The 25,760-nt window shown below is 41.2% G+C and overlaps 1 protein-coding gene across 1 annotated transcript in view; it reads left to right on the top strand.

Annotated features, from left to right (window-relative positions):
- Nucleotides 1-24,746, top strand: part of mex3c (mex-3 RNA binding family member C) — a 50,853-nt gene extending 26,107 nt beyond the window's left edge. The window contains exon 2 of the mRNA XM_078552481.1: nucleotides 20,216-24,746. Within this exon, the coding sequence (XP_078408607.1) occupies nucleotides 20,216-21,471 (1,256 nt within the window). The 3' untranslated portion in view covers nucleotides 21,472-24,746. The remainder of the gene's footprint in view (nucleotides 1-20,215) is intronic.
- Nucleotides 24,747-25,760: the final 1,014 nt, after the last annotated feature.

A 25,760-nucleotide genomic window follows, 5' to 3' on the forward strand; every position in this document is an offset into this window, starting at 1 on the left:
GCGCTGTGTCATATTTGAACTGTGATCAACTTATTCTGAATAAATCAAGAACAAAAACAAAAATACCTGGAAAAACTCAGCAGGTTTGACAGCATCTGCAGAGAGGGATACAGTTGACGTTTTGAGTTCGTATGACCCTTCATCAGAACTAAAAAATAAAGAAACGTCAACTGTATCCCTCTCCACAGATGCTGTCAGACCTGCTGAGTTTTTCCAGGTATTCTTGTTTTTGTTCTAGATTTCCAGCATCCACAGTATTTTGCTTTTATCTGAATAAGTCAAGTTCATTTAAACTTCAACTGAAATGTGAAAGGGAGTGCTCACAGATTCAGTGAATATTTGCATACCACTGCTCTGCGCAGGAGTGAAAGCCAGATGACAAAAGGTTTTTGGGGTGGGGCCGGAATCTGTGCAGTTGTCCTCCTGTATTTTCTGCCCCACTGCAGCAGTTTTGGAGTAAGTGCTGATTATTATTTTGAGTGGTTAAAAAGAGTTGGTACTTAGGAATACACAAATTGTTAACATGGGTTCAATATTGTGTGCATAGCCAAATCAGTATTTTAAATGTGTGTTCCTATAGTTGCTGAGAATCTGTCTTCTGTCCATGTAACTAATTCAAAGTAGACGAAACATTCCAAAACACAATTTTGTGGCATTGTTTTAAGTTGACCATAAGTTTTCTTGTGCTTTTCTGGTGACTGGCTCTGTCCCACATCTGTTACTTTTACTTGCAGCTTATAAAGACATTTTAGATTCAGCCTGTGAATTGTTTTCCTTCCTAAATATGTAGATTCACTGCTGGCACAGCTGTGGCAAAGTGTGAAGAAACATTTTGCCCAGGACCTCAATCTACCCTACCTCCTACAATAAATAGATTTCTAAAATCCTAACTTCATATTATCTGGTTATAGCAGTTGATCTCTCCTTTTCCGTAAGGTCCTGGCACTACACATGAAGGCTTTTGTGTATGGAAAAATGTCTTGTAGACAAAGTGGGTTGTGAACTGTGGTGAGCTAATCAGAATTACACTCCCAGATGACTTGATTACTGGCCAATATATGCAATGGTCCCAGAGAACTTCAAAGACTTGACTGAAGTTTGATGTTACAAAGGTCTTATGTTCGTCACTTGCTTTGTTCTAACCTACCCACTTCTTCCTTTATAATTTTATGCTCTTCTGACCAATCTCAACCTTGCATTTCACCAAAACTGTTTACATCCTAACTCAAAGTCCCATTCAAACTTGTGCTTACTGACCTACGTTGCCTCCCAGTGCAGCAACACCTTGATTTTTACCCTTGTTTTCAAATCCTTTCATGACCCTGCCCTGCCCTATCTCTCTGACCTTCAATACCTATAGCCTTCATATCTGCATCCCTCCAAAGATTGGGTTTGATCCTGGAGATGCTGGAACATGCCTCCTTTGCCATGCCTTCTCTTTCCCCACCCCCCCACCCATACTTATATAAGTGTAATTATTCAGTGCTGCTGTGTAATATAATTTATAATTTAAATTATTCTATGGGATCAATCCACTAGAAATTTTTTGAATTTAATTTGTGTGCGCACATGTATGTCCTCATCCCCACAATCGCCAACGTTCTGTCTGGGACTGCCTGGGAACAGGTTGTGTTCAACCCTGGAGTCCTCTAGAAGCTAATCTTCCTGCCGCTTTACATATTGGTAGATTTGTACAGTGATGATGGATTCTCCCGTCGCTTCGTTTGAATATTCAGCAAGTTGTTTTTTAAAAAGACTAGTTTAAAGTCAAGTTTGTTGTCTCATGTGTGATGTTAGGCCAAGTCTCTCTTTGCATAACTGATTGCAGTACATTTGCTGTACATTTATATGGTACTGGGCTGTTTTTAATCTTTTTAAAAAAAAAAATAATTTTGCCCATGTGATCCTTTATGTTCTGGTATCACTTAACTTTAGAAACAGTATTTTAAGTTTTTGGCTATTTATTTGGAAGATAACAGAAGATAATTTTACACCAAATTTCTATGTGCTGTTTTGTAAACAACGAACAGGTGTTGTGAATGACATGCCTGGGCTGGGAGCCTGTTCATAACTGTCATGTTCCAGATTTTTATCGTCTAATGAGACTTTAGTTCCTGCCTCTCAATTTAAAATAAAGGAATCTACATGTTTAATCACTTCCTAGCATGATGATCCATCATTGAGATATTATGGGGATTTTTTTTTACACAACAGATGTCAGTTTTAGGGATGTGTAATTTGCATAGTCAGCCTCTACTTTTGAGTGAGCTTCTGCCATTTTCAGAAGCGGTAAAAGATGTGCAAATGTACAAAATATATATTCAGAAAATTGACTTCACAGTGAACGTCTGAATATTTTCTTGACTGGTTAAATAAAAAAAATTTAACCGAAAATGTACATCTTTTAAGGGATTATGAAAGGCTAGTATATGGGGAAAATATTTTGCCCCCTAGAGAATCAGCTCAGCTTTCAATGTCTCTCTTTCTCCCTGCCCCCAAATAATTCTATTGCTACTGAATTTCTGTCCTCATTCCTCCTATTCTCCAAATACTAAACTCTTCCATTTTCTTGCTGAAATCAAGACTCTATAGATGCTTACTGTAGTAGATTTGATCTCTAGGAGCCAGTGGCAACAGTATGCTAGTTGCCACATGTGCCAGACACCTGATCCCCGGCACTATGCTACCACCTGCAAACACCCCGCCTAATTACATGTCATCCTGGTTTGAAACTGTATCATTGTTCCATTTACTGTCGCTAGGTCAAAATCCTGGAGCCCCCTTCCTAACAACATCATGGGTATACCTACAACAGATGGAATGTAGTAGTTCTAAAAAGTAGCTCAACACCATCTTAAGGGCAATTGGGGGTGGGCAATAAATTCCTTGGCAGCAGCATTCATATTCCAAGAACAAACAAAACAAAATTCATTGATCAGCATCACCCTCTGATAATGTTCACATTTATTTTTCAGTCAACATTACTTTTTTTTAAAGTACAACATTGTGAAGTACATTGAGATGCTACATAAATGCAAATTTTTTTTTCCTTTTTAAAATTCTAGGTTGGTGTTTCTATTTTACTTATTGATGCTCAACTTCAGTCTTCGTTATTTTGTGGCTCTTAATACTGTATATAAATGAACCTGAGGCATACTGTGTATAACTCGGGTTGAATCAGTTTTAAATATCTTCACATTAGAATGTGTACTTTAAAAGCATTGGTATGTGAACAGCTGCAGAATCAATTATATCTAAATTCTTCCTGTCTCTCGTACAGTTGGTGTAATTGGGTATGCTTTTCTGGGTTTATTATTAAATCTAGCTTTTTTTTTGAGGCAGATGTCAAAATACTTCCTAGGGAAAGAAACATTTGAAAGGGGTGCTTGAGAAGTTAGGGCTACACCTCAGGTTTATTTCGAAGAATATAGGGCATCCTATCAGCTATAGTCAATACAAAGCAAAATGGTGGGTGGGTAAGAAGAACAAAAGGGAAGGTCTGTGCTAGGGTGAAAAGCAGGAGAGAATAAGTAACAAAAGATTTCATGGTGCAAAAGCTAATAAGTTGTAATAGGTATAGTAAGGAAACAAAAATGTATCCAGATGAGGCATGAATAGCTACATAAGTCATCTGAATAAGCACGAAGGGATAAAGAAAGAAATGAGACAAGACTGACTCAGCAAAAAAGACATAGAACAAGATGGAGACAGAAATTATCTAAAATTGTTGAACTGTGTTGAAGTCCAGAAGGCTGTAGAGAGCCAAGTCAGAGGTGAGGTGCTGTTCCGAGAGTTTGTGTTGAGCTTCACTGGAACATTGTAGTAGGCCATGGACAGAGGTCAGCATGGGAGAATGGTGGAGCATTAAAATGACAAGCGACAGGAAGCTCAGGATCATGCTTGCAGACTGAACAGAAGTTTTCCACAAAGCAATCACCCAGTCTGCATTTGGCCTCCCCAGTGTAGCACAGACAGCATTGTGAGCAGCGGTTATAGTGTACTAAATTGAAAGCAGTACAAGTAAATTGCTGTTTCACCCGGACGGAGTGTTTGGGGCCATTCACTGTAAGAAGGGAGGAGGTAAAAGGGCAGGTGTTGCATCTCCTGTGCTTCATGGAAAGGTGTTGTAGGAAAGAGAGGGGATGTTGGGGATAACCTGAGGAGTGGACCAGGGTGTTGCGGTGGGAGTGACCCCTTCGGAATGCTGAAAGAGGAAGGCAGGGCAAAATTTGTTTGGTCACATCATGCTGGAGCTGGTGAAAATGGTGGAGGATCTGTTGAATACGGACGCTGACGGGGTAGAAGGTGAGGATAGGGGGAAGCCCTATCATGGTTCTAGGAGGGGGTAGAGCATATTAGTTGATAGTCTACCCCCAGAAATAGAGACAGATGTCCAGGAAGGGTAGAGTCAGAGATGGACCAGGGAAGATGAGAAAAGGGTGGAAGTTGGGAACCAAGTCAGTGAAATTTTCTAGTTCATGGTGAGTGCAGGAAGCTGCACTGATAGTCAGTCATTAATGTACCAGAAAAAGAAGTGAGGAAGGGGGCCTGAGTAGGCCTAGAAATGAGGAGTGTTCCACACATCCCACAAAAAAAGGAGGCATAGCTAGTGCCCTTATGGGTGCCTAGAGCCACACCCTTTTTGTTAAGGAATTGAGATGGGTTAAAGTTGTTGTTCAATGTGAGAACAAGCTCAGCCAGCGAAGGAGGGTAATGCAAATGGGGGCTGTTTGGGCTTACGTTCAAAGAAGAATCGAAGAGCTCACAGACTGTGAGGTGTACAGGGATTGGGTGTCTTATGTTGAAGAGGAAACAGGGCCAGGAAATGTTTGAAGTACAGTAGGGCATCAAGAGAGTCAGTGATATGGGGGGAAGAGACTGGACATGGGGAGAAAAAATGGAGTTGAAAGGAAGAAGTAATAGGCTGAAACAATGGGCTTACCACGGCAGGCTTGTTTATGGATTTTTGGGAAGGAGGTAAAAAAAACTGGGTTTGGGGTTGGGAGACTGAGGTTGGAGGGAAGATCTCCTAAGGAGATGAGGTTAGTTAGTGACAGTCCTGGATACAATGGCCTGGTGTTCAATAGTGAGGTCATGGTCTGTTGGGAGGTAGAAGTGTCGGAGAGTTGATGCTTGGCCTCTGCTCGGTAGGTACACCAGGCAACAACAGTGCCACCCTTGTCAGTGAGTTTGACAGAGAGTGCCATAAGTTCAGAAGGAGACAGGTTGGAGTGAGTGAGGGGAGCAGAGAAATTGAGGTGCCTGATGTCACACTGGCAGTTCTCTGACGAGATCCGTGCATGTGTGTGACAGTTTTTTCTTTAAGAATGTGAGCAAAGTGAGAGATTCTTATACAGGGGAATGGAATATTTCCTATCTTGTGTAAATATTTACGCAAAAGAGAGGGACTAGTTGGTCTTTAGTCAATCGAGTACCTCCCATTCAGCCATATCACGACTAGGTAATTTGACCCTTCTTGTTCCCAACCACCAGCAGCCACGTAACCTCCCAGGAGAGGTAAAAGAACAAATTAAAATATAAGCCTGATTCTAATCCAGAAAAATAATCAATTCTGGGAAATTGGTCTGAGGCAGCCATTCCAGGAGGTGGATAATTGTACTTTTTGATCACTTAACACCCTAACCTAGTTTTTGTATACAGCAATATTAGCCTTTGCTGTACGAATCAGCAACTTATCCCAGTGAGCCGCTGGGAATGAAAAGCTTCCTGATATCTAACCTAGTTATATGCTTTTGTAGGTTGTGCACAACTTTCCTCATCTTAACTTAGTTAGCCCAGGATGTTGGTAGTGAAGGATTACCATTGACCAGAAACTGAACTGGACCAGCCATTTAAATACTGTGGCTACAAGAGCAGGTCAGAGGCTGGAAATGCTGCGATGAGTAGCTCACCACCTAACTCCCCAAAGCCAGTCCACCATCCACAAGGCACAAGTCAGGAATGTGATGGAATACTCCCCACTTGCCTGGAGCGTTGAGAAGCTCAACACTATCCAGGACAAAGCAGCCCACTTGATTGTCACACACACACACACACCACCCCCCCCAACTTAAAACGTTCATTCTCCATCACCGACACACAGTGGCAGCAATGTATACCATCTGCAAGATGCGCTACAGCAACTCACCAAGGCTCCTTCGACAGCACCTTCCAAACCTGAAACCTCTACCACCTAGAAGGATAAGGGTAGCAGTTGCATGGGAACACCACCTGCATGTTCCCCTCCAAAAGACACACCATCCTGATTTGGAACTATATTGCCATTCCTTCACTGTTACTGGGTCAAAATCCTGGAGTTCCTTTCCTAACAGCACTGTGGGTGTTCTTACATCACATGGACTGCAGCGGTTTAAGAAGGTGGCTCACCACCACTTTCTCATGCATTTAGGGGTGGGCAAAAAATGCTGGCCTAGCGCATCCCATGGAAGAATAAATTTTTAAAATCAAATTACAATAACTTGTATTTATAGGGTGTCTTTTAATGTAATAAAACGTCCCTAGACTCCTCACAGGCATTATAAAACAAAATGACAGCAAACCACATGAGGAGGCATTAGGGCAGATAACCGAAAGCTCAGTCAAAGATCTAGGCCTTAAAGGAAGAAAACGAGGTGGAGAAACCTGGTGCCTAGGCAATTAAGGCACAGCAACCAAGGATGGAGTGATTAAAATAGGGGATGGTGAAGAGGCTGAAATTAGAGGAGCAAGGATATCTGAGGGTTGTGGGATTGGAGATGGAGAGGGGCCAACAGATGGACGAATTTAAAAAAACAAGGTTGAGAATTTTAAAATTGGGGCCTTGCTTAACCAGAAGCCAGTGTGGGTCAGCGAGCGCAAGGATAAAAGGTGAGCAGGACTTGGTATGAATAGGACAGAAGCAACAGAGTTTTAGGTGACCAAGTTTACGGAGGGTAGAATATGGGGATGGTAAGGGGGGCTTGAGCAGTCAGGAATGTGTTGGAATAGCCGCGTCTAGAGGTAACAAAAAGGTGAGGTTTGGCAGCAGATATGTTGAGACGGGAGAAGTCTGATGTCAGAGGTGGAAATAGGTGGCCTTAAATGGCAGCATGGATCTGTGGTTCGGAATTATTTCGGTCAAATATAATACTGGAGTTGCAAACATTTTAGTTCAGCTATAGCCGGGGAGTAGCATGGAGTTGGTGGCAAGGGAGCAGAGCTTGTAGCAGGGTCTGAAGACAATTGTTTGTTTTTCCAAGATTTTATTGAAGAAAATTTGTTTATCCTGTACGGATGTTGGATAAGCAGTCTGATCACTTGGAGATAGTGGAGGGGTCAATAAAAATGGAAGTGCAGTCAAGCTGGCTGCCGTCAACATATGTGTGTAAAATCACAGTGTGTTTACAGATGATGATGCCAAGGTGCAGCATATTGATGAGAAATAGGACATGGGGCAAGGATAGATCCTTGGAGGAAACCATGGGAATGAAAAAAAATTGCTGCATGGACTGGGTAACAATACAGAGATTATCACTTTTGAGGTTTTGCATTTTAATTTGGAATCAGATTTGTTAAAGCACCAAACCTCTCAAACTCAACAGAATATCATTCCTAGTTCAGTCTATGTTAGTTCCTATGCAGGCTATGACAACTGAATCCTCTCCGTTCCCCTCTTGTGTTCATCTCCAACACAAGGAGATGTCCTTCACCAATGCACTAGCCAGCAACATAACCTTTGGAACTCCCGGACACAACTGCAGAGAATTGTATCTACCCCCTGATTACACTGTCCCTTATTACCACCACTTTTTCGCTCCCTCCACTTGAATAGCATCATGGTTAGTTTGCTCATCCACCCTGGAGTCCTTGTTTTCATCCACACAGATAGCAAGTACCTTGTACCTGTTGGTCAAAGTGTAGGGCTTAGGCCCCTCTTTCACTACATGCCGAATCCCCATAACTGCTTGACTCTCAGTTGCACCCTTCTGTCTCTATTGACCAGCTCTGAAATTGTGCTTAACCTAAAGAGTTTGACTGCCTTTAACATTCTTCTGACCACACTTGTAAAATTCTTGCCTCTCTCTGCCATTTACACTTACTAAAACAACAATTTATATAATTGAAGTTTCCCACTAATTTATAATTCTTACACCTCTTTGTAATTTTATAAGATCATAAGAAATAGGAGCAGGAGTAGGCCATTCAACCCAACGAGCCTGCTCTGTTATTCAATAAGATTGTGGCTGATCTGATTGTGCCCTTAACTCTACTTACTGCCTGTCTGCCATAGCCATCAACTAATCTTGTCAATCAAAAATCTGTCCAACCCAGCCTTGGATCTATTTAATGACACTCTGCTCTCTGGAAGAGAATTCCAAAAACTGACTATCCTTGCAAATTTGTTGCTTTATATTTTTCCCATTAGTTGGTAGCCTATAGAATGTACCCAACAATATAATGGTGGTGCCTCTTGTTTCCTAGTGCTAATAGATTATATCCTTGTACCCTCTAGGACATCCTCTCTCTCCAGCACTGTAATGTTCTCCTTGATCAATGCAGCTTTCTTTCCTGAGCACATTCTATCCAGGAATATTTAGTACCCAGTCCCTTTTTTTTTTCCGTCAGATCCCTGTTATTGCCACATTATATTTCCACCTGGCTTTGCAGCCTAACAACTTTGTACCACACTCCACACATTTACATACATGCACATAAACTTAATTTAGACCTTATGTTCCCTCTTACTCTGGACCCACCTAATACCTTACAATTTCCTACTCTAATACTATCTTATCTCTCCCAGTTCCTTGTGCGCCTTGTTTTTCTTTCTAACATTACTTCAAGTTAGGTAAACCCATCAGGCCTGTACAGGTTCCATCTCCCCTAGAACCAATCCCAGCGTCCCATTAATTTAAAGCCATCTCTCCAGCCACACACACCAAATTAGCAGGGATAGAAAATTGACTAAAAATAGAAATCCAATTTTCCTGAATTTGTTTGTTTTCAGGTTAACAAACTAACTAGTGGGGTGCCACAGGGATCAGTGCTGGGGCCTCAACTATTTACAACTTATCAGTGACTTAGATGAAGTGACCAATGTATTGTAGCCAAATTTACTGACATTACAAAGATACTGTAGGTGGGTAAGCAAATTAGGATACAGAATCTGCAAAAGGATACAGATAGGTTAAATGAGTGGGCAAAGATTTGGTGGATGGAGTAAAATGTGCACTTATCCACTTTGGTAGATAGATTAGAAAGCAGGAGGTTATTTAAATGGGGAGAGACTGCAGAATGCTACGGTACAGAGGGATTTGGGTGTCCTCCTAAATGAATCTCCAAGTTTGCATGCAGGTACAGCGTGATTGTGAAGGCAAATGGAATGTTGGTCTTAATTGTAAGGGCGATGGAGTATGAAAGGAAAGTCTTGGAACAATTGTAGCCTACTGTATACAGTTTGGGTCGCCTTATTTGAGGAGTGATATACCTGCATTGGAGGCAGTTCAGAGAAGGTTCACTAAGTTGATTCCTGGATGAAGGGATTATCTTGAGGAAATGTTGAGCAGATTGGGCCTATAGTCATTAGAGCTTAGAAGAATGAGAGGTAATCTTTATTGAAGCAGAAGATTCTAAGGAGGCTTGACAGGGTAGATGCTGAGAAAATGTTTTTCCCTCTGGGTGGGGAATCTTAAACTAGGGGACATAATTTCAGAATAAGAGTTGCCCATTTAAGATGCAGATGAGGGAGAATTTCTTCGGGGTCGTGAATCTTTGGAACTCTGAGTCATTGCATATATTCAAGATTGAGATTTTTTTAATTATAGGCAAGTCAAGGGTTGTGGGGAACAGGCAGGAAAGTGGAGTTGACGCCAATATCAAATCATCCATGATCTTGAATAGTGGAGTGGACTTGGGCTGTATTACTGACTATTTCTTATGTTCTCAGAACGAAGAAATCCATGAGTTCCTTGCACTTGTTTGGGGAGAGGAGTTTAAGAAGACTCTTTGCTGTAGAAAGAAGAAGCCAAGGGTTACTTTGCATTTCAGGATACTCCTGGAATAGTGAGCTTTTTTTTTGCAGATGCGAGCAGGACTCCATTATACTAGTAGCTTCCCTCTGCACCTTTTCCAAGGTCTCTATCTCTCAGTCTGAGGCAATCCGAATCAAATATGGGTCTTTGACACTGGTGCTTTTTGTTTTACATTTGGTCATCCTAATGATTTTTGTTTCTGGTGTAGCCATTTGGGCATCTTTTACTTAGAGACTTGTGCACTATAACTCGTTACCCTCTGAACACATGTTAATTCAGAAACCAGCATGGTGCACATGTGCTGGGAATTTGCCCCTACTCACAAGTATAACACTACATTTATCCAAATTAAATGTCATCTGCTTGATGTGAGCCCATCATGTGGATTAGATTGCCTCTAGGGTTGAGGCAACCAGCACATTGTCATCTGAAAAGTGCAGACAGTAACCCCGTCTAGTATCCTTGCACACCACTACAATTGATGAAAACCACCTGTCCACAAGAATGCAGCCAGTTTCTCCATCCAACCCAGGATCTGCTCTCCAATTCCCAGGTCTCTTATTGTATACTAAACGATGACTTGACATCTTGCCAAAAACATTTAAGTCCCAATGGACCATGTCTGTAGGTCTACCTTTATCAATGTTGCAACCTCCTCGAAGAATTTGTTCATTTATCTAGGGTTACAGTAATTGTGCATCTATGCTGCCTGCTTAGCATTGTGTCCTTTTAAAGTTGTCCTGCTTATTCTGAGTTTTGAAGAAGCAATTCTCTCCTCACCAACCTATCAAATTTGTTCAAGCTGGGGTTGCATTTATTTGAAATGAGCTTTCTAAAACCTGACTTTTAATATTCAGTATATGAGCCTGAGATAATGCCACACCTAGTCATTCTGCGGATGTTGCCTGAAGCACTACAACATTAATTTGCTGAGTTGTATGAATCACTCAAAATTACCAGGTTGTTCTATGGCAATATTAAGCACTTGGGAAGAGTGACATATTTCATTTCTAAACTGCTTAGATGTTTCCAATTTATATTTTTTTTAATACAACATTCCTGGGTTTTTTTTCTTTGTGCTTTCATGGGATGTGAACGTTACTGGCAAGGCCAGCATTTGTTGCCCATCCCTAACTTCCCTTTATCCGATTTAGAAATCCCTAATTTCAGAGGGCATTTGAGTCAACCACATTGCTGCAGACTTGGAGTCACATGCTGGACCAGGTCAGTATGGCAGATTTCCTTCTGCTAATGGACATTTGCAACAATTGATGGTATTTTCAGGATCACCATTGCTGAGGCTGTGTAGTGGGATTTAAACCAGTGTCCCTGGGGCATTAGCCTGGGCTTCTGGATTGCTAGTTCAGTGACATTAGCACTGTGTCACCATCTCCCTCTGTTTTCACATGCCTTTATTGCACCTTCGTTTGTGTAACTTTTCAGATCGTAGTGCAGAAGGAGGCCATTTGGCCCACCAAGTTTGAAGCCAGCTCTCTCAAAGAGCAATCCATTTTTTTCCCCATATCCCTGCACTTTTCTTCACTTAAGTATTTCAAGATCTTACAGGATCAAGGCCCCAAGTGTCCCTAATAGTAGGGCTTTATCTCTCTGGGTGAGTTCAGTTGTCCTTTTTTTTATAATTTTCCCATTCATTTTAGGCTTCATAATTTTATTTTCCTTGTACTTTCAAAGTACCTTGTTTATGGTAAAATTGCTGCCCAAGTTTGGGTTTCTTGAGTTCTAGGTTGTTCGGTAAGACTGAACAACATGTTGAGGCTTTTATTTTATTTTTCTTCCCTGCCCCCTCCCCGGAAATCTAATGGTATTGAATTTTATTGTTATTCCACAACTTTGTGCGCAGTACACTGAAATGCTGCTGCTCCAAGCAGCCTTACTTAATGCACCCAACATTTAGCAGACGTTGGGCATCAAAAGTCTCAATCTGTAAACTAAATTGTTAAAAACCTGTTTCTGCATTTGTCAGAATTCATTGTTCATTAACCGTCTAACCTGAAACTGGTTTCTTCTCATCTGCAAAGTTCCGACCCCTCAGCATCAAATCTACGCTATAGAAAATTCATGGAGCATTTGTGTGGTAATTTTAATTGCATTTGAACTGGACATTTGAATATCTCTCTCTCAGTTTTTTTTTCAGTTGGTCTGGAGGTGGGTGTTTATTTTTCCGCATTTTGTAGAATTCAAAGCACTCCTAAAAATGTACTGTTTGAACGTTGTACATATGTCACAGAATCTTAACGACACAGAAGGAGACCATTTGGCCCATCATGTCTGCACTGCCACTCCAATGAGCATTATGACCTAGTACCATTGCCCTGCCTTTTCCCAGTACCCCTGCACCTTGTTTCTATTCAAACAATCATCTAATAACCTTGATTGAACCTGCCTCCACCACACTTCCAGGCAGTGCATTCCAGACCCGAACCACTCGCTGTGTGAAAGTTTTTTCTCGATTCACATTTGCTTCTTTTGCAAATCCACTTTGTCTGTGCCCTCTCGTTGTTGATCCTTTTTTATAAGTGGGAGCGGCTTCTCCCTATCTACTCTGTCCACCCCCCTCATGATTCATTATGTCCACTGTTTGTAAAAAGGCATAGATAGATGCCTGTGGACTTTACCTACTGAGCTTTTATCTGAGTGCTTAATGTAACTACTAAGTGGCATACATAAGCATTATACAAAGGTAGGTACGTGTTTAGTATACTTTCCAACTAATCTTCAACTCCCTGCTGATGCACAGTTGAAACCATGGGTGCTCTAACTAAACTGATTTCTTAAGGAACACTTTTTTTTAGCTTCCTGTGAAACTAAATGGTATGAAATTATTACAGTCATGTCTGCTGCCAGCAACAGTAGGTATCAGCCTCCCCCTGAAGTTTTTCTTTGTAGGGGGAATTGAAAGCACCAAAAGTTGATCAATATATTTGCTTGTCCCATCTGACTTTTCTTCCATTTTGGAAATTTCAGGTTAGTAAGTGCTATTATTGCAGAAGTTTTTATGGTTGGTTAAGTAGGAACGATGTGTTTTCATTTTTAAAAGAAGCAATGAAAAGTTTGAGATGATGAGTGTATTTGCTCAAAAGTGATGCCTATCTATAAATATAAACGGTTCAGCACATGCAAAAACATCATCGAATTTTGACAATCAAGTTGCTTCCAAGCTAGAAAATGCTGCACCTTGGTAACCTAATGCAGCTAGTAATATTTTTAACAAGCAAACGCTGGTTAATAGCTCTTTTTCTTATTTCTCTGAAAATTTGACTCTAGTATTCCATTTTATTACAATATATTGAATCACAGCGGTGAGATGGAGACTTGCAATAGTGTTTCCCCACACTGATTTTGACTGACTTGAAATTACTGAGCAGGTGGTGAATGAAAATCAATGGTGCCTTTAGCAGAAAGTTTGCTTAAGGCTACAAAGTCGCAGATGGCTCTCATAATGTATTAAAAAGGGCAAGTGAATTCGGGGGGGGTGGGGGGTGCATGTGTGGCAGTGTTAATTATAGGCATGTGTGGGTGGTACTCTTGCAGACCCAGTTGGCTCTTTGACTTCCCTAGCACCTATTTTTAAAATGTAGATTTTTTTCTGCCTCTTGCTCAACTACGATTGAAGGGAGATTCCAGCTGATTACTGAAACACTGGGCCATGCAGTCACTCAACTAGCCTGAATGATGATCTGGATTAAAACTGGGTGTATACTGATGGTACAAGATCTAATTTAATAATGAAGTGGAATATTCCTTCACTGAAGGAGAAAGCACTGCCTTTTAAAATGTGCCTCTGATTGAAACTAAGCTGCTGATTATGGGGAAAGATAATTTAAGGTGAAAATCAATAATTTATCACAATGTATTGCTCTACACACAGTCACTTCTTAATAGAAGCATTGCTGCTTTTATAGTGTCCATAAAAATTCTCTATTAGAGTTTCAGTACTTTAAATTGGATTTTAAAATGCTGCTCATCTTGACATTTTCTTTACAGGGTTAAAAAGAACAATTATGTTAAGATGTTTTGATCCAGAGCTATATTCTGGAGGTCAGTAGGAGACTTGGTTTCTGTAGGCCATGGCATGCTTATGGGATATGTTTGAAGTTAGTGCTGGACAGATTATTGAGAAGCTGATCCTCTGTTTAAGGAAGCAAAAACATTACCCCTCTAGTATGTGAAAGTGTGTCACTGGAAGTTTCAATACAAAGTACACCTTCCTCCTTTTTATTTTTTTCCCTTTTCCCCTTCAAAATGTGAAAGATTTGGGTACAGACAGTTGCTTAAAAAAACTTTAAAACACAGCCTTGTTTTTGTTGCACAGTTTCATCAAGCAATGAGGGTGGTCTGTATAAGCCAGCAATGTGACAATCTGAATAAAATAACAAATGTAAACCAAATTCGCTCCTGTTAGCACTGGCAACAAAACTCTCCTGAGGTAGGCAGTATAGTAAATGTGAAGGGCTAACAGTTGCATTAATTGAAAAAAAAATAGCTTTGTTATAGTTGGTGATTTTTGTTTTTTTTTTTCAAACATCCATTTTGCAAAGCAAGCACTACAATCACAGTTAAACTTGAAGGTAGGACTAATGTACCACTGAAAGTTAGATACTCCCAACACAATAGAAATTAAAACAGCTCATGTTTTCCAGAACAGGTGTTTTGAAGGGAGTTGTCTTGTTCCATTTAATGAACTACACAGGAAGCTGCTTGTACATCTGGGAGAGAGCAAAGTATTGTGTTTACTACTTCTGAGGGTAGTCATACTTCCACTGTCATTAGTTATTTGCTATATGTGTTGGCCTTCCTCCAGCAGGCCAGTGCGGGTTCCAAGTCTACATAACAGGCTGAGAGAGAGACAGCAAAAATGCTTAGAATCAGATGTGCATAAATGTGTCACATTTGAGGGCTCTGGCTATCTGGGAGGAGTTTCCTAAATTGCTGTGAGCTGAGTGCAATAGCCTGATCGACAGCATGCCTTTTTTTTTTACAGTGAAGATTTTTGTCATGCACTCATCAGGATAGAATCATAAGAATATTAAATCTCAAAGGAAACGACAATTTATACTACATGAGAAGGGGATGTTGATCAGTTGGCATCTGGACTCTGGTAGAGGTGTTGCCATGGAGAATGCACCAGGGAGAACAATTAACTACCAAGTTTTTGTTTAAATTCAAACCAGGCCAGTGGACTCTGGTCAAGTGTCATGGGGAGTGAATCAGGGAATGAATGGCTGTGCCCCAAGCTTTTGGTTCACTTGGGGGGAAAAAAGTGTTTCATGTGGCCATATTCTTTCCATCTGCAAAGGACGGGGCTCTGTGAATTAATGTAGCTTCTAGCACGGGTAAGTGAACCACGCTTCAAGCCTTGAATCAGTCCTCTTGTGAACCAATCAGCACCCCCCTCTCCTGTAGATTAAATTTTCGTTCCCTTTGAGATTTGTGGTATTGTGATTATGTCCTGATGAATGCAAGATGAAATGCTTCAATAGCATGTCTCTTTTTCAGCACTACTCAAGTTCTGTGCTCCCAAGTGACCAGACAGTTGTGATCATGGAACCTACCTGTTCCTGCAATGCATCCTGGATAGAATGGGCAGTCTGTGTAATATGGGCTGGATTTGTGTCACATGGTGAATGCACAGCAGGAAGAAGTATTTGCACCATTACAATCAACTTGAAAGAGTTTGAGATTTCATTTCTTCACCATACAACACTACCCCTGAGAATTTGCAAAAGATGACCAACTTTGTCCCTTTCTTTTTAAACAGTATTTTTCAAACTGGTACTAACAAGCAAGGTGCTCACAACTTGTTATGTAGTACCTTCAACACAATAAAACATCCCAAGGCACTTCACAGAGTGTTATAAAGCAATATTTTACATGGCCATTTGAGATTTTAAGGCAGATGCTTTAAGGAGTGTCTTACAAGAAAGTGATTTAGCAAGAGAATTCCAGAGTTTAGAACCATGGCAGGTTAATACACGGGCTCCATTAGTGGAGCCATTGAAATTGAGCATGCTCAGAAGGCTATAATTAAAGCATCACAGACATCTCTGGCTGGTGGACAGGAGAGGATGAGACGGTGAGGCCATAGGGAGATTTGAAATAAAGGCATTGCTTAATCTGGAGCCACATGGGGTGGTGGGAGAATGGGACTTGGTGCGAGTTAGGACATGGGCAGAAGAGTTTTGGATGACTTCCACTTCAAGGATGGAAGATGAGAGAGCAGCCAAGAAAATATTGGAATAGTCAAGTCTAGAGATAACGAAGGCGAGGGTTTCAACAGGAGATTAGTTAAATCAGGGTTGGAGTCGGATGATATTACCGAGGTGGTAATAGGTGGCCTTGGTGTGTATGTGTGGTCAGAAGCTCATAATGGTGTCATATCTGACTCCAAGGTTGAGAATAGTCTGGTTCAGCCTCAGCTGCCAGGAAGAAGGATGGGGTTGGTGGCCAAAGAAAGAGTTTACCATATGGACTACAGATGAGGGTTTTGGTCCTATTAATTGCCATTCAGTTGGAGGAAATTCTGCCCATCTAGCATTGGATAGCAGATGTGCAGCCTGACAACTTAAGAGGCAATGGAGGGACGGAGAGTTGCGGTGGAACTGGGTGTGGTTGTCATTATGCGTGTAGAAACTGGGTTATTTTCAGACTATATTGAGGGTAATGCTGTTGCTGCGAAGTATATGGACTTCCAAACGGCATTTGATGAAGTGCTGCACAACAGACTACTTAGTAAAGTTATGGTTCATGGAATAAAAGGGAAAGTAGCAACATGGATATGAAATTGACTGAGTGATAGGAAAAAATGGTGCTTAATGGATGTTCTCCAGACTGTTGGAAGATTTGTAGTGGAATTCCCCAGACGGTTAGTGTTAAGACCCTTGCTCTTCCTGCTGTATATTAATGACCTTGACCTTGGTATGCAGCGGTGACAATTTTCAAAGTTTGTGGATTATACAAACTTGAAGTATCGCAAACAGTGAGGCGGTAGTGCAGAACTTCAAAAGGGCATAGTTTGGTGGAATGGTGGAAGAAGTGGCAGATGAAATTTATTGAGAAGTGAAGTGATTCAGTTTGGTAGGAAGAATGCGGAGAGAATGTAAAATAAAGGGTTAACTCTAAAAGGCAGGCAGTGGGTCCTCACTGTATATGTGCATAAGTCATTGAAGGTGGCACAGGTTGAGAGTGTGGTTAATAGCATACAGCATCCTACGCTTTGTTAATAGGGGCATGAAATACAAGAGCAAGGAAGTAAGTTAAACTTGTATAGAATCTGGTTCAGCCTCAACTGGAGTACTGTATCCAATTCTGAGCGCCACACTTTCTCCAATGCCTATACCTTTCCCAAAGTGTAGAAGAGATTCATGAGAATGATTCCAGGGGTGAGGAACTTCAGTTATGTAGGTAGTCCCAACCTCTCCAATCTGTTTTCCTTGGAAAAGAGAAGGTAAAAGAGGAGATTTGATGGTGTACTCAAAATCATGAGTGGTCTGGACAGAGTAGATGGGGTGAAACTTCCCATTGGTGGAAGGATTGAGAACCAGAGCGCACAGATTTAAGGTAATTGGCAAAAGAAGCAATGGAGACAGGAGGAATTTTGTTTTTCGTGCAGCAAGTGGCTAGAATCTGGAATGCACTGCCTGAGAATGTGGTGGAGGCAGGTTCGTTTGAGGCGTTTAACCGAATTGAATTAGTATCTGAAAAGGAAGAATGTGCAGGACTAAGTGGAGAAGGCAAGGGCACTGCACTAGGCAAATTGCTCCTTCAGAGAGCCAGCCCGCAGACAATTGGCCAATCTGTGGTACCATTTAAGATGGAGCTGAGGAGAAATTTTTTCTCTTGAGACTTATGAGTCTGTGGAATACTCTTTCCCCAGAGAGCAGTGGAGGCAAGGTTATCGAATAATTTTAAAGCTGAGTTGAATAAATTCTAGATTGACAAGGGAGTTAATGGGGTATAGGGGGCAGGAAGAAAAGTGGAATTGAGACTACAATCAGATCAGCCATGATCTTATTGAACAGCATAGGCTCGAGGGCCGAATGGCCTACTCCTGATTTGTCATCTTATGTTCATTCTGTGACATAGCCAAGGGGCAACATGTAGATGTGAAATGAGGGGGTGGGAGGGTAGGGAAGGAACTAGGATCTATCCTTGGGAGAACATAATAGGTAATGGTGAGGGAGCAGGAAGAAAAGTCATTGCAGGCGACTCTCTGGCTGTAATTAGATAAGAGTGGAGCCTTGAGAGCAGTCCAGCCCAATTGGTAACCATGGGGAGGTGTTGGAGGAAGATGCTGTGGCCAACCACATCCAAGGCTGCAGTCAGGTTGAAGGATGAAGCAGAATAGCTTTGTCACAGGATGCCCTTCATGGCTTTGGTGATAACTGTTTCAGTACTATGGCAGGGATATAAACCTGATTGGAGGGATTCAAACATGGTGTCCTGGGGAAGTTGACACAGATTTGGGAAATGAAAACACTTTCAAGGACTTGAGGAAAGGGCAAGGGTTTTTTTCTGAGAGGGGTGATGACAGCTGACTTGAAAGGTAACAGTACCCAAGGAGAGAGAACAGCTAACAATAGCAGAAAGGGAAGTTGGGTGGTCAGCAGTTTAGTGAGAATAGGGTTAAGGGGTCAAGGAGATGGGCCTCATGGACAAGATGAGCTTGGAGCAGGCATGAGGGGAGATAGGAGAGGAACTAGTATGCTCAGAGTTCAGGGCTGGGGATGGTGTCAGGGGATGTTTTGCCAGATGGGTTAGGGGGAGGAAGGGAGGTGGCAGCAGCAGCTGATCAAATTACCATCTTTGTATGACAACAGTTCATGAACTCCTATGTTGGAAGGGAGAGGTAGAGAACAGAAACTGGGGATTGTTTTTGCATTCCAGGATCTTCCTGGAATAAGTAGTTTTGGTGGATGAGAACAGGACAATATAATGCTTTATACAGTTGGACCAGAGCTGGTGATGAATGTAGCTTTCTGATCTATGCTCCTGGAGGTACCCAGTTTGACAGGATTTTTCCCCTCCAGAGAAAGCATTGGGGAATGTTGGTGCACAATTTGTAGTGGTACATGAGTGGGCAGCACCAGCAGAACTCACCATCAAATGTTCCAATTCTAATGAACTTCAAATTTCCACAGAAGGATACTTGATAAGTTATCTAGGATTATCTCTGTCCTGTTGGATCTATTCTGTCAAATGAGTTTGTGGATGTTTCTTTCTTGCATGCTGTGGCAGATAATCATTCTCTGAAATGGTCTTTTTTATTTCGGCGGATGAGGGGGGGAAATTACTCAAATGGCTCACTTGCCTTTGCTTTCAGTTCATGGGCCTCAGTCTTAGTGATGCAAATGGAGAACTAGTGTTTGAAGTCTAGTGGCAGTGGAGTGTGTGTGTGTATTATATATGCAACTTGTCCTTGTTTTCTCTCCTGATATCTTATTAATTTCAGGGGGGGTGGTTCTGTTATCAGCATTTCCAGGCCTATGTTGGGTAGTTAGTCTTCTGTGAGATTATTGTCAATTACCACACTTCATGTGGTATGAAACTATTTTAAAACCAATAAAACCATTTATAGAATCGGGCAGCACAAGGAGATCATTCAGCCATCGTACCTATGCTACCTTTTTTTTTGAACTGTCCAGTTTTAGACCCACTGCTTTGCATTTCCTCATTGGCTTGCAGATTTCTCCTTTTCAAGTATTTATTGAATTTTCTTTTGAAAGTTACTATTCTATCTGCTTTCACTACCCTTCAAGTGTATTGCAGGTCGTATCTCTGCATTTATTTATTTCTTAAATTTCCTTGCCTCTACCCACCCCCACCGATTTCTATTCCTTTATTTCTCTTTGCTTGGTCAGTACAATGTTAAGTGTGCTTTGTCTCCTGTACGGAAATGAAAATTGGTTACATTAATTGAAAGAAACGTTCTGCCTGAGCTGTGCATTTTGTGTTCTGTTATGAAATCCTACACACACACTACCTTTCCTAAGTAGAAAATCTCAGACTAATTTAAGATTATGCAGTGTAAAATACAAAAATGTTGTTTGAAGAAAGCTAGTTATGGTATAATATGTTTGTGTTGCAAATGCAGACAGCATTATCTTATTGTACGTTTTAGATGTTTCACTAACTTAAATTTTTTTTTTCTTCCTCTTTCCCACACCTCCATCCTTTAATATCTGAAGGTTGCAAAATCAAGGCCCTGAGAGCAAAAACCAACACTTATATCAAGACTCCAGTTAGAGGAGAGGAGCCCATTTTTGTCGTCACTGGGAGGAAGGAAGATGTGGCTATGGCTAAAAGAGAGATCATTTCAGCTGCAGAACACTTCTCAATGATACGAGCATCAAGAAACAAAAATGGAGCAGTGCCTGGGGCAGCACCTGGAATAGCTGGCCTCTCTGTACCTGGCACCCCAAATCTACCTGGGCAAACCACCATTCAGGTACGAGTGCCCTACCGTGTGGTAGGTCTGGTGGTAGGGCCCAAGGGCGCCACAATTAAGCGAATTCAGCAACAAACCCATACGTACATAGTCACTCCTAGCCGTGATAAAGAGCCAGTGTTCGAAGTGACTGGCATGCCTGAAAATGTTGATCGGGCCAGGGAAGAGATAGAAGCGCACATTGCAGTTCGTACAGGCAATTATATCGAAATCAATGAAGAAAATGACTTCCATTCCAATGGCACAGATGTGAGTTTTGACAGTGGTGGATTTGAGTCCACATGGGGGAAGATGAACTCCATTCCTGCCCGCAATAGACTTCTCTCCAGCTACAGAAATGACAGCTCGAGCTCCCTTGGCAGTGGATCAACTGATTCCTACTTTGGAAGTAACCAGATGACTGACTTCAGCCCAACAAGCCCATTCAGCGCAGGTGGTTTCTGGTTCGGAGAATCATTTGCAACCATGAGCTCTGAAGATCTGGGGTTTGAATCGCCTGCCTTTGACCCCCTTCCAGCCACAGCTCAATCTGTGATCTGGTGTCCATTTGAACAGGCAAATCCTATTGGCTTTGGTAACGAATCGACAGCTGGTACAATAGCCCGTGACAGCCAACCCACCACCCCTCGCCTATCACCAACGTTTATAGAAAACATAGAGTTCCCCCTTGCTGGAAGGTCATGCAGTGACCCCTTGAACATGGCGAGTCAAGTCGAGCTTCCAGTATACATCTCTGCCTTCTCCAATGGTACAAGCTACTCCTCTTCCAATGGTAGCACTACTTCTGGCTCACCCACCGACTCGTCTGGCTCTGGTATGGCCCGGGGGAAACGCGATTGTGTGGTCTGCTTTGAAAGTGAAGTGATTGCAGCCCTGGTGCCGTGCGGCCACAACCATTTCTGTATGGAGTGTGCCAACCGAATCTGCGACAAGGAAGAGCCAAAGTGTCCAGTGTGCAACACACCTGTTACTCAGGCCATTCGCATCTACTCTTAACTCAATGGACTACTTGAGAGGGTGGTGATTGGGCAAGAAGGGGAGAGCTTATGTTGGTACTTGTCTGAAAACTTCCTACTGCTAAAATGTGACTGTTATGTAGTTGGGTTCTTAGGATTAGGTTACAAGTTTTCTGTAAATTTTAAATAAGTTGGGGTAATACCTTTTTTTCTGTAAGGCAAACTCATTTCATGGATCACAGTACAAGATGGGTCAGTTTATTTGAGTATATACGTGCAGGATTTGAGAGCGTACTTGACAGTGTAAAAGTGGCCCTTGAGCTTTTTTAACTTTTTTAAACTACCACTATCATCCCCTTTTTCCAGAGGGATGCATGTTCTGAATATAGGCCCTCAGTTTAATTACCAGTCTCTGCCAAGTTAGCTGATCTCTAGCAGTCCAGTAGTAAGGATGCTAACAAAAGCAAAATCGATCATTTTTCCTGTTCCCCTTTCTGACTTTATCCAATTATTACTAGGAAGTGTGTAACTTTTTGGATGAGGAAGCAATTGAATGAAGTTGCGACGCTTCTGACAAGTAATCTAGTAGCCTATTGACTTTCTCTTTTATTCCCTCTGCCTCCCTCCCTTTTTCCCACTGACCCCACCCCCCACCCGCCCCAACACCGAACCCAATTTGGTTTAAACATAAAAAGCGTCCACATTTGGGTGAGCTACCAGAGGGCTGCTGGCACCCATGGAACTCTATCCCAGGGCTTTAAGTAGAGCTGTGAAAGTGGGCAAAAAAAAGACAAACCTGGGGCAAAGAAGAAAGGATTGAAGTAGTGTAATGAATGTGAAGTATTGAGTAAAATTTAGTTGTACACTAGAGGAGATTTGTAATTAAAAAAGAACTGAATTCATTAGTGAGTTATGAAAGGTTCACCCTCTCTCTCTTGTCTCCCTCTCTTTTCCCCCCCAGCCCCACCCCCAGTTATTTTATTTAATAACATTTTTTTAAATGTTGAATAAATTGTTCTTGTGATGGGAAATGTGACTATCACACAATTTGTGAACCAAATTGAACTAGGCAGTTTACAGCCTTGTGTTGTATTGTCTCCTGTGTCTAACACATGCCATTTGTCTTGAACTAAAAGTACCCCAATTGCAGGATGCACAAATAAGTTTTTGCAGTGAGGTATAATCAAGTACCCTATAAAAATAGAGGGGAGAGGAACACTTAGTTTTCCCATGTTTATTGAGGGGAGGGAGAGAAATGAGGAAAATTAATCTCATCATTCTCTCCTTTTTGGGGTCTCAATTTTCAGCCAAGTTGGTAAGTAATTTGCACCCAGGCTGCTGCATGGTTTCTCAGTGCTCCCAGAGTGAGACTCCCTCTGGATTCTTGGCTCATTTCCTTGGGGGGAAATACTGGTTAATGGAACAATGGAGTGATTTTCAGCATGTGGTGCATTGTGGACTGTGACCAATTATTACCCCTCAAGGTAGCTGCAGAGCCCTGCTGCTGAAGATTTCAAAACTTGCAGCAACCTGAGTCATTTGTCCAGGAATGACTAAGCTTCAGCCTCAAACTGTACTTTCTCTTTGAACCCTTGGATGAATACCCAGTGCAGCTTCCTTTCTCACCCCATACATTTTTCTTTCTGTTCTCATCCATGTACCTAGGCTGATGAATACTCAGCAATAATGACCTCTTTTCATTGCTGTATTGAAAGTTGACCAGAAGCATTTATTGTTGGTAACCCTCTCTTTGAGGGGAAGCTTGGTCTTTCTTCCTGCTGAACCATCTAAGGTGGTAACTGGTCAGATGAAGGGAATCCAAACCAGAATGTTATTAACCAATATGGCGCCACCACACATCCATCTTGTAGCATAGTTCACAGTTCTGTCATTCTTGCATTATTAAGGAAACTGAGGAAAGTATTTTTGGGATTTGTAATGCTTTGCAGATCTCATTTAAGGTTCATGATTTTCAAAAGCCCATCTCTATTCATTGCTGAGATTTAATCACATTTACTTGAGCTTCAACTGTGGCACTGAAGGTAATTGATCTGTCTGAGGCAACTGGAGTGCTGATCTTCCTGAACCTACAGGTCTTTGAGGGTAGTTTAGGAAGTAGGTGAAACCATTGGTTAAAACACTTATGGTCAGGTGTTAAATTTAGTTGATGTGGAACTACTGCTTAGTTTGGCAGTAGTAGTTGCAGTGTTTTTTTTTCTGTTGCATAGGAACTCTACTGATGAGTTAGCTGCTGTGAGGGAAAAACAATTGGTTAATTGGACCACTTGTATTTTAATTGCAATTTGGCTGTACTGGTTTTATTGTGTAATCTGTGGAAAACAGTATCTTGTTTTTCATTTGATTCCTTTAAAATATCAAATAACTTGGGAGTTTGATATCCACACTGCCCATGTTAACTGTGATTCTCAAGAATTAAGTAAACTGCTGAAATTCAATTGATTTAGAGACACCTGTGCCCGTTATGGTCCCATAAAGATGCTGGATTTGGGGTGAGTGGTTGTCGTAGGACCAATGTTAAGAATTTCAACCACGCATCTTCATGTTTTTAAAAATTTGTATACAGTATTGGAATCGTATGCTTTTAGTTACAATTCTTTCTGTAGAACGAAATGCACAGGTTTCATCTAAAACAAACTTATGAAAGGTAAAACTTTGTTTTTCTCTAGGTATGTGTAGACTGTGTCAGATGGTTGACTAGGGATTGCTGTCCTATTTGCTTTATGGGTGAAATGGGCAAAGCTGATTTGCACCTATATAGTTTGTAATCAGTCTTGTTCTTTGACAGCTGGTTGTTGTATGGGCACCTGTCTGGTAGTCTTAGCTGCTGAAGTCTTATTTCTGATTCATAGATTTCCCAGCAGCAAAACATTCACTTGTCACCTCTTTAGTTTGCTTAAAAATAGGTTTTGCATGTGGTGTTATGGAATATATGATAAATGAGAATTTAACATTGGTAAAATGCAGAATACTTCATGTGTTATTCTAAATATGTCCTTGGAAGATTCAAAAATACCATCAAACGTCCATACTGCTACAAAACCAACAAGTTTGTTATCAGATTTTACCCAGTTCAGGAAGGGAATGTCTTCTGTCTGGTGTTGGGAGAGTGTAGTTTGGAGATTCATTGTGGCTTTAAAGCAGCAAGACATCAGCCAAGTTGTTTATACTATGGGACAGCCCAGGAGAGTATGCTTTCTAAACTCTGGTAGGAGCATCTTGCAACAGACATAGTACTGTCAATGAAGTGGTGTGTTCATTTTTTAAAAAAAGGTTTTTCCATCCTTTAACCTTTTTTTAATTAAAAAATAGTTTTTCCAGCTGCACAGCTACAATATAGGCTCCTTAAGATTCTATAATCTCTTGCATAAATGTTGCTCCTTGTTAGGGAGTGATGTGATGACTTTTTAGATCAAATTATGCATGCTTCCTTTCTCTTCCCCCCCCACCCCCCCTCCCCAACCTTGTGTATTCCCAAAGCAAGTGTCTTGTAAAATTGTCCCTGTAGTGAGTTGTCTTTACACAAGTCTCCTAAAATCTGATCATCACTAGGCATATTTTATTTGTTAGGTTTGTAGCCTTTGAATTTTTTTTCTTTTCTTTACACAAAATAAAAAAGGACTTAGTTTCCAAACTCAGTGAAGTTCCATGATTATAGACCTTTACCTCAGCTCTTAGTCACCCAGAGATATCTGCTCCACACGATTAAGTGGTGACAGATCTGTTTCATTAGACATTTTGTTGAAGGGGCTGGTCTGTTAAACTGTGAAATGTAGGTTAGCACTTTACACTCACTCCCCTACCATTTTCCTTGGTTTATTTTGCATTCCTGTTCCTGAAACAGATGTGAGGCTGTACCATTGTTCTCCAAATCCCAAATCTCATTTTAATTGTGTTATCGAGGTGATCATTCCATGATTGTCATAAAAGTAAATTAGAAATGAAAAGTGACTGCAAGCTTATCAGTATATCTACTGTAAATCCTTGGTTATTTTTAGCCGACAAAATTAAATTTCAAATAAGTGGACTAGCAGCTTACAGTTTCTGGTATTAAATTGATTGAAAATAACTTGGAAATATTAACCTTATGGAGAATAATGTGTCAAGTCCCAATCAGAGGCTTACAGTTTTGTCCCAGGACTACTTATTGACTGCATCATTTTGATGAACTTCTGTTCTTCAACCAGACTAGTAGTTTAAATGCAATATGGAAGTGATGTGTACCATTGCACTTTGAGTAGAGGGTGGGGTAAGTTTGCAATGCAGGTCACCCCACCTACTACCTGGAGCAAGATGTATAACAGAAGAAAA

The sequence above is a fragment of the Cetorhinus maximus genome, chromosome 1 (genome assembly GCF_964194155.1).
Source record: "Cetorhinus maximus chromosome 1, sCetMax3.hap1.1, whole genome shotgun sequence".
Taxonomy (NCBI): domain Eukaryota; kingdom Metazoa; phylum Chordata; class Chondrichthyes; order Lamniformes; family Cetorhinidae; genus Cetorhinus; species Cetorhinus maximus.